This window comes from Euleptes europaea, chromosome 1 (genome assembly GCF_029931775.1).
Source record: "Euleptes europaea isolate rEulEur1 chromosome 1, rEulEur1.hap1, whole genome shotgun sequence".
Lineage (NCBI taxonomy): Eukaryota > Metazoa > Chordata > Lepidosauria > Squamata > Sphaerodactylidae > Euleptes > Euleptes europaea.
In genome coordinates this window covers 86,918,183-86,929,986 of record NC_079312.1, presented here as the reverse complement: position 1 = coordinate 86,929,986, position 11,804 = coordinate 86,918,183, and the positions used below count along the sequence as shown (strand labels likewise).

Sequence of the window (11,804 nt, the reverse complement as noted above, 5' to 3'; positions counted from 1 at the left end):
TTTATCAGAAAGCTTTAATGATGAAAGATAACAGCTGTTTACAGACGACGACCACGGCGACCGCCCTTTCTGCGGGTGCTGTCCGAGGGGATGGGGGTCACATCCTCTGAGAAGAGAGAGAAACATTCCACATTCAGAAAGAGATTCAGGTTTAACGTGAACAGAAGTCAATGGGCAAACAAGTCAGTCATGAAGCCTCAGAAGTCAATGGGCAAATAGTTATTAAAAAGTGTTTGAAAAAATACATCTTAACATTAAAAAGCGAATGTGGTTTGTGCTACTTCCCCATTTCTAGCTTCGACCACTGAGGATGTGAATGATGCTGCACCAGCAACTTTAGGGGCTTCATTCCACTAAATCACATCTACCAGGAAAAGCCTACGCTATGTGTGTCATTGAGATTCTCAGAGGTGTATTACTAGCATTATGGAAATATAGTTTAACACAGGTCACCTCTTTGTGCCCAAAGGCCACAAAATTTATTCATTTGAGTGTATTTTCTCCCACTTTCCTCCCCAATGGCAGCTTGTTGGACGTGAGATAGTCTTAAAATACATTTACAACAGATCACTCACCAATACGCCCGATCTTCATGCCAGATCGAGCCAGAGCCCTGAGGGCTGACTGTGCTCCAGGGCCAGGAGTCTTTGTCCTGCAAGATAAAAGGACACATGGATCAGATCAACATTTACCCATCTCCTACAAATGCAAGAGCTCCCTTGTTGCACCTACAGGGATAACACTTGTTCATGCCCAGAGAAGATTCTAGATTTATTTATTTGTTTAAAGAATATCTATGCTGCCTTTCCATCAAAATAAGAGTCCCCCCCAAGGCAGCAAATATCAAAAGATTTAAAACATTAAAACAGCATCTAAAAATAAGGTATATATAAAATATTTAAATGATTAAAAACACCCATCACAACCATAAAGGAGGGCCAATAAGAATAACCGGGGATTCACCAGACAAAACGTCTTCACGCACCAACAGACGTCAACAGAGGGAGACAGACTGATCTCCACAGGGAGGGCGTTCCAAAGTTCTCGCACCATGACCAATAAGGGCCTTTCTCGGGTTGTCACCAGTCTAGCCTCAGATGGCGGAGGCATCTGAAGCAGGGCCTCTGAAGATGACCAGAGTGGACAGGAAGGTTCACATGGGAGAAAGTGATAATTCAGGGGACCAACAGAGTGACAAAAATCACCATTATGGGAATGAGTTGGGGGGGGGGTTGGCTACTGTCTCTGTCTGGGCAGTTATGGTGCGAGGGAGTAGGGTCTGGTTTCAGTCTTGCTGGACAGCAGGAGTTAAGAGTGCTGGACTAGCAGGAACTGTAATCCTCTCAGCTGGCTTCACTGGCTCTTCCTTCCTGGGCTGGACATTGAGAAAGAGGAAGTATTTTTTTATTTTACAAAACCTGAAGTGTTTATACTCAAACTCATACACGTACTGTTGTGGAACTGCTTTATAATTAATTGACCACAACTCATGGAAACTGCTACTTTTTTAATTAGGTATGTGGGCTGCTGGAAGGCATAGTGGGAAATATTTCTTGGGAGGGCTCTTTCTAAATTTGGGAGTCCTGTCTCATGTGAATTCTTAAGATTTCTTTTTCTTCATGCCTCTCTGCCCTATATAGCATTTGGAATGACTCTAACAAAATTACAGCTCTTCCCCATCTATGAATGTTACCAACTCGCTTTTCAGGTTTACACTGGTAACCGTTTTTATAAAAAGCCTGAAGTTGTTTTCATCTTTTTCAATACTCGATACTGAAACCAGTCCTCCCTCTTCACCATTTGTGAAGTCCTCTATGTATGGACCACATTACTTAATGGCATACATGTTATTCTCAAAGAGAGCAACACCAATCTGATTTCAGCACCAAGACTCTATTTGCCTCTCTAGCTCTGCAAACATCTTCATGCTTCATGCTATAGAATTCTACAAAAGGTTTTAAAATTTCTAATTTCACAGCAGTACAACTGCATACCTGTATACCTACGTCAATTTAAAAGACAGCCACTGACCACCTTTAAAAAAATCTACAAAAATAGGAATTGTTGGGGTGCACTTTGGGATGCTGTTCAGTTTTATGGTGAGTAGTATAGATGGCCCACGCTAGCCCAATCTTGTCAGATCTCAGAAGCTAAGCAGGGTCAGCCCTGCTTAGTATTTAGATGGGATATCACCAAGAAAGTCCAGGGTCACAACGCCGAGGCAGGCAATGGTAAACTAAACTACCTCAGAACGTCTCTTGCCTTGAAAACCCTATGGGGTCGCCATAAGTTGGCTGAGACTTTGACACTTTTCACCACCACCACATATACAAAAGAGACACATACCTGTTTCCACCTGTAGCCCGCAGCTTGATGTGAAGGGCAGTGATGCCCAGCTCTTTACACCTCTGAGCCACATCCTGCGCGGCTAACATAGCAGCATAAGGAGAAGACTCATCCCTGTCAGCCTTGACTTTCATGCCACCGGTTACTCGACAGATTGTTTCCCTAAGAAGGCAAAAGCAGTCAATCCATTAGTGGAAGAATCCATCATCAGCCTGGTTTTCATAGGAAATGCAAAATACACAATTATTACACAAACTGTGAACTGTAGTTGTCTTCCTTGCCAGAGAAGACAGAAAGAGCCATTTCACAAACTTATTGCGTGTTCCCATTGAATAGTGACAATTGTTCAGCTACAGCTGCCTCACTACTTTTAACAGAAAGAACAGAGCCATCTGACCCTCCCAGGCAAGCCCCCTATATTGTCCCTTGATAGGTATGAGGCCAGCATAAGTTTGAATTATCTTACAATCTTGCCACCATCTAGTGCAAATTAGCAGGCGCTTAACAAGGAGGCTGCTGCATACATCACTCCAAGCGTCTCTGGCTCCTACACCACATCCATGATACTAACACTGTACCACGTACTGTGGCAAGCAGCACTCTGGTGAGTCTAACTAGATATATTCAGGAGGTCTGAGGTGGCAAAGATTGCCAAATGCTGTAAAGCAAGCCTATACAACCTGTGAACCATCAAGCATAGTGCAGGTGACTACCCATGTATTGCAGCCTGCCCAGTGCTTGCCACTATAGGTGGTCTCAGGAAAGCAACCAGAACAGGTTTATAGGGCTGGTGAGCTGCACTCAACTTTAGAAGAGTTGGTTTTTATACCCCGCTTTTCTCTACCTTTAAGTAGCCTCGAAGTTGCTTACAATCACCTTCTCTCCCCCCAGCCCACAACAGGCACCTTGTGAGGTAGTTGAGGCTGAGAGAGTTCTGAGAGAACTGTGACTGTGTGACTGGCCCAAGGTCCCCCAGCAGGCTTCATGTGTAGGAGTGGGGAAACAAACCTTGTTCTCCAGATTACAGTCCGCCACTCTTAACCACTACACCACACTGGCTCTCAAACTGTACAGACTGCTACGGGAATCATGTCAGGAACCCCGATTTCCTCCAAAGCCTCTGATATCCCCCTACTATCCATTCAACTGATAACCTTATTTATTTGAATTGGCCTGACTAAAAAACAGTAACATGTTAGGTAATCATATAAATATATGTAAATATGCTTACTGATGCCCTACATCCTGAGTATACAAGGATTTTCCATTTGTTTTAAAAACCATGTAAGAATGGTGAAGTCACCAGCATCTGCTACTCACTTGCCAGACAGGTCAGTTACATGGACAAAGGTGTCATTGAAGGAAGCAAAAATGTGACAGACTCCAAACACATTCTCCCCTTCAGCAACCTGTGGTCCCAAGCTGATAACCTGTTCTTCCTTCTTTTCTTTACCCTTACGAGGTGCCATTTCTGTAAAAACAAAAGATTATACAGAACATCAGAAACTACATTACATTAAACCAGCAAGTTAAAAACATATACAAAATTAAGGTGATTTGAAAAACAGCATGCCATGCTGACAGAAGTAAATAATTCCGGCCAAATTCAGATCAGCATATAGCTGTATAGCAACCACTTTGAAAGCAGCTACATGGGGCATATTCACAGCTGCTTAATGAAGCACGCAGAATTCTCTCTGCAGTTCCAGCAGGCAGTACAAGCATCTGGAACTGAGAAATCCCTTCTAACCTGCCTCACACATACTGCTGGCAACCTGGACCTTTCCCAAGAAACCATCTACATTTGAAGCATCCCAGCTTTTCCTTGCCAGACATAATGATAAAGTTCATGATTCCAGTAGTTTTATTTCCTTCCAATAGCTGCTATTGCCCTCACAGAGAAAGGGAAGAGTAGGGAAAAGCAGGTGTTCTCAAAGAGCAAAATGAACACAATCTGTGCATTGACTTGCTGGTTTTGGCGATAAACCCATAAAAGTGGGGCTCCTTTAGGCATGAACAACCAGTGATGGAGGCTCTTGGTGTACCAAGAGCATAGGACAAAGTTTAACTTCAGCCACTTGTACTGACTGTTGGAAGCATCAGAAATGTTTCTGTTCATAGTTGAACTGGCCACATACCATATTTACCCAAAGGGAAGATGAACCCTCCCAAAAAAATTTGTATACAAAACGTTTTTTTTTAAAAACCTGGGCATACTTGTATGCGAATGTCAGATGAAGCCCTCTTTTTCTTGACAGCACACCTGGGGAAAAATCCTAGTCCTCCTTTTGTAAAAACAGTAGATTCTACAGAGGTCTCTGCTACAGACCAGATTTGTCTCTTTGAATTTGCTTCTTCATCGAACAGCATTTGTTAAAAACAGGAGTAGGCAAAATCTGTGGATAACAGACTCATTAACAATATGTGACATTAATCAAGGTACACAATTTATGCTCAGCCTGCCCAGAAGCTGAGGACTAAGAAATTGACCTATTACTTTCTCTGAAGCATCCACTAATAAACTGAGGACTAGCACATTTGAGAGAAGATACTAAATTATGTTTGTTCACTATGTAATTGGAAAAAGTACTAGCCCTGACCGCGGCATATGTAATATATATATTTAAGTGCTACAAACAGAAGCACCACAAGACCAGTCAACTGTCAAAATCTGGGATTCTTGAACATATGGATTTTGTATTGACTTGTTTGGGTTTACCGCAGCAAGACAGCATACAGTTTAAAGGGCAGCTCTGCCTGGTAGCATGGCAGAGTGGTTAAACTCTATCTCTGGGAGAGGACAGAGTACCCAGTTGTGAAGTGATAAGCAGCCATGATACCATTTGGTCCAACTCTTGGGAACAGGCAGACTGATGAGTGTGTTAGGGGGTGGGTAAGGATCCGACCTGGTCACTAGGCAGTGAAAGACTGTAACCCCATGCATCAAAGAGAATCTAAATCACAACCCGAAGCCATAACTAACAAGTTCAAGCCTTCTCCTGTGACTTTCTAGAGATCTCTGCTGCTGAACGGTTCTTTAAAAACAACTTGCACGTAAATAAATCTTCGTTGCTTTTATATAACTCCCACCTCAGAGTTCTGGCTCACCACAAAGCTTACCTTATGGCAGCAAACTCAAGGCTTTTATACCCACTACCGAAACTATACCTTATAACCAACGTAAACAACTGAGAGGAAGGTTTTATTTTAAAAGACCCTGGTTCCCCAAAATCCTAAGGGGCTATGTGGATCCTCTGGCTTGATTATAGAAGCCTGCCACAGAGACCAATCAGAAACCCTATGGTTGCAAGTATCAGATGTTTAGGAATTTGTGTATTAACCAATGCAATAGTTTTGAAGCGCATTTGCTCCTCATCCATGTAGGAAATTAAGACTATCAACTCACTGAAGTTTTAATTCAAAATTGCAAAAATAAGAAATATTACAGCCAGGATCTACAAAGACCAGCATAGTAATGACTATCTGAAGAGCTCAGAATATAGCATCTGATGTGAAATGTAATAAACTTGACCATCACACTTTTTTTATTGCTTTTAAATAAAGTTTCTAGCCCAAATGGATGAGGAGGAAGAAGTGAAAACACAGTAACAGTTTTTCTATTGAAAAAAAAAAATCTAAAACCCAAAATTCATAGTTGTACAAAAATTTCATGGGGGGGGGGGGGGTCAGGTGCAGAACTGAGAGCCTGGAGACATAAACTGAAGTTTGGAGATGAAGGCTGTAAGCTTACCAACGAGCTACTTAAGCCCCATTGCCTTGCAAGGAATTTAAACTGCCCAGTTACATGCAGTATCGCAGCCTTACGCACGCAATAGACTTTTGAGATGCGGACAGCTTTCAAAAAGGACGCGGGCCTGAGATAAAAATATTCTACCAGCCTAATCTAGAAAAAAAGCCAAGAGCTGGGTTCTTCGCGCCCTGCGAGACAAACAAAACGTCTGCCTTCCCAAACCAGCTCAGCTCCTCAAAACACTTCCTTGCTACAAAGAAAGGAGCAATCGCACCTTGTGGGGCACCGAGCCCCGCCAGAAGCTCATGGGGGAGGCCTTGGCCGAACCCTTGGTTTCCCCCATAATTAATAACTGCTGGCCCCTCAGGGAAGATGCAGGGCTGGAAAATTAGACACAAGTAAAGCCGAGACAGAAATAAGTGATAATAAAAAAGGCTACGAGGCCCACCCAAACATCCCTCGTCGTCGCCCTACGTGAACAAGCCTAGTCCCAACAGGGTGGGAACCCCGCGACCCTGAGGCCTCCCGCTCTTCGGGGCTGGGCCCGGGGAGCGCACCGAGGGCGGGCAGGCGGGTGGGGACGGCGCGGATCACGAGGATGGCGACGGATGGAGGATCCCCCCGCCACTTACTGGAGCGTCCCTGCAGGCAGCAACCAGCACCGGAAAGGAAGAGGCCGGCGTCACAGGGCCAGAGGTCACCTCGTATCACCCGGAAATAGTTCTGCCGAGGCAGGAAGGTCACTTCCTCTACATGAGGTCGATGTTTATTCTCGTCATCAGTCTGTTTCAAAGAGTTTGAAATTTGAGCCGGGATCGGTGAACATAAAAGGGGGGGAAATAAGCGATGAGGGGGGAATATAAAAGGACACGCCCCATCCAAAGATGGCGATTGGAGTCGTTGAAGCCCTCACTAAAGATGGCGGCCCCTCCCGCACGCAAGCGCAAAGAGAGCGCGCGCGCACACGAGCAAAAAAATACCCGTATACTCTGCTCTGTTCGCCTTTCGACAGAAGATAGAGGCCTAATTATCTGATGTTGTTAGTGTGCCGCCGCCGCCACCGTTGGCGATGTCCAGGTTTCGGTGCCAGAGCCAAACCCCGAGATGGAAGGCAGCACCGTTGTTGGCCTCCACAAAGACGGCAACTTTACATGCCCTTGAATAGCTGGCAGAGCAGTTAGGGCGACTGATTGAAGTGCGGAGCTCCTTCCCTATCTGAAAGCACAGTAGCCGCATAGCTCTGGTTTGTAATGTAAAATTTCCAAAATCGAAACGACGCATTTTCAGATGGTGTGGGCGAAGAGTACCACGGCAATCCTACCCACACCTGACAGAAAACAGCATTGAACACCTTAGGTTTTTTTTTCCCCCCTCTTTCTTTCTTTTTCTGTATAATGGTACAATTTATGTTGTACAGATGCACCAGATGGGTCTGTTTGGGGATTGTCTCAGGGAAAAACTCAGTGCTTGTGTAACTCGATCTTCAGATGACTGACTGTGTACCTAAAGGAAATATGCCTGGCTTTTGACATTCTGATCCAGAAAACTTTGCCGAGTCCGGAAAAATCTGTTAAGCAAAAGCTTCCTTTGCCTCTGACAAAAGCCAGTCCCGAACATCTCCATCCCATAGATGAAGTATATTGTTGTGATAATAATATCAAGTATATATTCATAATTATTTACATGTATAATTAAAAATCTGTTGTATTGACTGCAGAGCTACCAAGTCAAAAGGATTTAACTCTTTTAAAATCATGAGCATGCATTTCTGCCATAAACAGAGTATTTAGGATTTTTAGAGCCAAAGTAGATCTGACATCAGGAGATCCATGAACAATTCTCCCAAATTTCAAAAAGTGTAAGTAGGGGGAATTGTGTGGATTTAATCTGGTTGTAGCTAAGGGTAAGCTCAGAATCATAGAGTTGGAAGGGACTACCAGGGTCATATAGTCCAACCCCTGTACGATGCACAAAATTCACAACTCCCTGCCCCCAGTGCCCCCTACTCCATGTTCTGAAGATGGCCAAAAAAAAATCCTCCAGGATCCCTGGCCAATTTGTCCTGGAGGAAAATCACTTCCTGACCCCCAAAGTGGCGATCGGTAATTCCCATGGCATGTAAGAGAGGGCCACAAGAGTAAAACGCTGACTCAACCCTTCCTGCTCTCCCTCTCATGATCTGCCTAAGTTGACAGAATCAGCACTGCTAACAGATGGCCATCTAGCCTCTGCTTTAAAATCTCCAAAGAAGGAGAGCCCACCACCTCCCGAGGAAGCCTGTTCCACTGAGGAACCTCTCTAACTGTCAGAAAGTTCTTCCTAATGTTTAGCTGGAAACTCTCTTGATTTCTGGGGCAACAGAAAACAACTCCGCACCATCCTTAATATGACAGCCCTTGAAGTACTTGCTTGAAGATGGTTATCATATCACCTCTCAGTCGCTTCCTCTCTAGGCTAAACATACCGAGCTCCTTCAACCTTTCCTCATAGGACCCTCACTATGTTCATTGCCCTCCTCTGGACACATGTATATCCTTCTTAAAACTGTGGTGCCCAAAAATGAGCACAATACTCTAGGTAAGGTCTACTAGAGCAAAGCAATACCATCACTTCATGTGATCTGGACACTATATTTATGTTGATACAGCCCAAAATCGCATTTGCCTTTTTAGCCACCGCATCACACTGCTGACTCATGTTCAGTGTATGGTCTACTAAGACTCCTAGATCCTTTTTGTCAAGACAAGTCTCCCGCATCCTAGATCCTATAATTATGCATTTGATTTTTCCTACCTAAATGCAGAACTTTACATTTATCTCAGTCGAAATTCATTTTATTAGTTTTAGCCCAGTTTTCCCCTTCCTGTATTAGGACTTCACGTTCCTCCTGCTTGTTTCCCATACACTTCTTTAAATTTCCCCCCAGTTTCTTTTCCAACATCAACTGGCCTTTCTGGAGCTCCTGTTTCCCCACTGGAAAACACACAGGTTCTACATGGTATCTAATAGAAAAGCCTGAATGTCATTGAGTTCTGGCTGTAAATCATCACCTATGAGCAACCCAAAATATACTTTGTACTAGTGGACTGTACAGTTTTCCCTAAAGTGGAAGATTTATCAAACCTTTCAGAGGCACCATGACATCCAGCCAGAGCAAGTCATCCACCACTACTAACCCCCCCTCCATAACAAACCTCATAGATTAGGCATTTTGTGGGGTTTAAAGGCAATTTCAATTACTCCAAATGCAGGAAATGGATCAACCAGGAGTCTGGGCCAAGAAATAAAATGTACCACAGGATAAATCTGTAGTCAGTTCCAATATTTTTATTACCCTGTTCCATTTACTCAGACAACATATTACATCTCATTTATCTTCTGAGAGAAGCTTTGCCAGGTGATTTTACAGCAGGAAGGAATGATTGCACAGACACCTCTCATTCATCTGGAACAAATCTTCTTCATTAGTTTCCTCTAATTTTAAGAGCGAGATTTGCCAAACATTTCAAAAGGACCTTTAAAATATCACTGCAGTGTGTGATGTTCTTTTCATTCAGGTTGTCACAGCTTGACAGGCCTGGATGCATCTACATATGGGAGTGGGAAGCCATGCTGATACAAGGAAACACTGATTGGTGGATGTAAATGGGCACTCTTCCTTTCCCCATCTCTCATGATGACGTAGCCATACTTTAGCACCCCATCTGTCATTTAATATTGGATGGGGGCTCGGAAAATATTGAGAGCGAACAACAACAACAACAAAACATTGCAGGGCTAGTTCTTCTTTTAAAGTAAGATCAGTTTTTTGATAGTTATAAATGACAACAGTCAACCTGGTTGAATGGGATTAATTTGTTCCTGCTGAAAACAAAACAAAAAAAACTTTTGAAAATTATTAAGATATTTATACATTGATTTTCTTTGTAATGGTGACCCAAAGCCATTTGTAGCATCATGGTATAGCGGTTTGAATCTCTACTCTACCATGGAAGCTCAGTGGGTGACCTTGGGACAGTAGCTTTCTCTCAGAATAACTCACCTCATAGAGTGCTCTGAGGATAAGGAGGGGGGGGGGAAAGAAAAATGCTGCAAGTCACTTTGGGTCCTCATTGGGAAGAAAAGCAGGGTAGAAATTTAAAAAAGTTTCCTCCATTTTATCCTTACAAATACCACACAATGAGGTCAGTTAGGCTGAAAGAGAATGAACGGCCTAAAACTGCCTAGCGATCTTGTGTGGGAGAGGAGGATTCAAAAATGGGTCTCCCAGATCCTGGTCTGACCCTGATCACTACCCCACGGTGGCTATCTTTTCTCTTTTTACAGGCTATGGTCCAAATCCTGCTTATGCTTCATAGAAGATTTCAATGAACATGTCCCAAAATTGGAATCACTGGATCCTGCTGAGAGGATCTGAGGCTAATTCTGATATAAGAGGAGGTGGGGTAGGTGACCTAATGGTCATTGTGCAGCTAATTGTATGCATGTTTAAGCAAAAGTGAGTCTCACTGTAGTCAGTGGGGACTAATGCCAATTTAGGTGTGTATAGAATTACTCGTTTAGTTGTTTATTACACATCCAATTGCTGATCTGCAGGACAAAAGTGACATACTGAATGCCTGAATTCAGGACATGGTATAGAGGGCATGTTATTGCCCTGGCATTGACAGCTTAGTAGTGGAGCAGCAGAAATGGCACAGTTAAAATCTTGGCCAAACACACGTTGGTCTTACACTTAAAAAGCCTTCTAAGGAACAATCCTTGCTGCTAACCTTTCCCAAAGGTGTAAGTCTCTGAGTGTTAAAGAGATTTCTATTAAAACAAAAGAGGAATATAATACAATTAATATCATATGAAGTCCCAAGGAGACAACTCATATCACAGCTATGGCCTTCTTATGAACATTTATCTGTGTTGGAGGTATTCTGGAATTATGAAACATTAGGTGAGGATTTTAATGCATGTAATAATTCTATGGAACATTTTCTCTTAAGGTTCTAATTGGTGTAGATTTCAATCCACACACCTCTCTGTGGGGACATAAGGCTATTGCTCTGAATGGCACAGTTTTGGGAAGAGAATGACAGATCTGGGACTGCCATTTATTTCTTCCTTAAACAATTACTACGGGGAGACTTCTTTGGTTCTAATGCAACAGAGCTAACATTTATCAAGTTTTATACTAACGGTGCAACCTTCAGCCGAATTTCACCTTCTACACTCATTTACTTGAATGGTGTAACTCTGTTCGGGATTGCACAATAAGACAACCAAAAGACTATTTCCTATCCTGATGTGTCTTTGATAAAGATAAATATGGATATAGCCTGATTTGGTCTTTGAAAAGGGTTAGACTAAAATGAATCCGGTGGATGATTTTGATGAAAAGTGGGTACCAGGAGGAGCTAAACATTGTTTTACAAATTGTACAAATCTATGGTGAGACCACACTTGGAATACTGTGTACAGTTCTGGTCACCACATCTAAAAAAGGATATTGCAGAGCTTGAGACGGTGCAGAAAAGAGCAACCAAAATGATCAGGGGACTAGAGCAACTGCCCTATGAGGAGCGGTTAAAACGTTTAGGACTGTTTAGCTTGGAAAGAAGGCGGCTGAGGGGAGACATGATAGAGGTCTATAAAATTATGCATGGTTTGGAGAGAGTGGACAGGGAAACACTTTTCTCCCTCATAATACTAGAACATG

General features: G+C 43.1%; 1 protein-coding gene across 2 annotated transcripts in view; it reads right to left on the bottom strand.

The window, feature by feature from the left end:
* RPS14 (ribosomal protein S14) overlaps positions 1-11,804 on the bottom strand; it is a 155,720-nt gene continuing 143,916 nt past the window's right edge. The window contains exons 1-5 of one of the 2 annotated variants that reach the window (XM_056852535.1): positions 6,730-6,816; positions 3,667-3,817; positions 2,347-2,508; positions 576-652; positions 1-106 (exon numbers count right to left, since the gene is read on the bottom strand). In XM_056852535.1, the coding sequence (XP_056708513.1) occupies positions 39-106; positions 576-652; positions 2,347-2,508; positions 3,667-3,815 (456 nt within the window). In that variant the 5' untranslated portion in view covers positions 3,816-3,817; positions 6,730-6,816 and the 3' untranslated portion in view covers positions 1-38. Of the gene's footprint in view, positions 107-575; positions 653-2,346; positions 2,509-3,666; positions 3,818-6,729; positions 6,817-11,804 lie in introns of those variants that run through there. The other variant, XM_056852543.1, reaches the window with a different exon arrangement.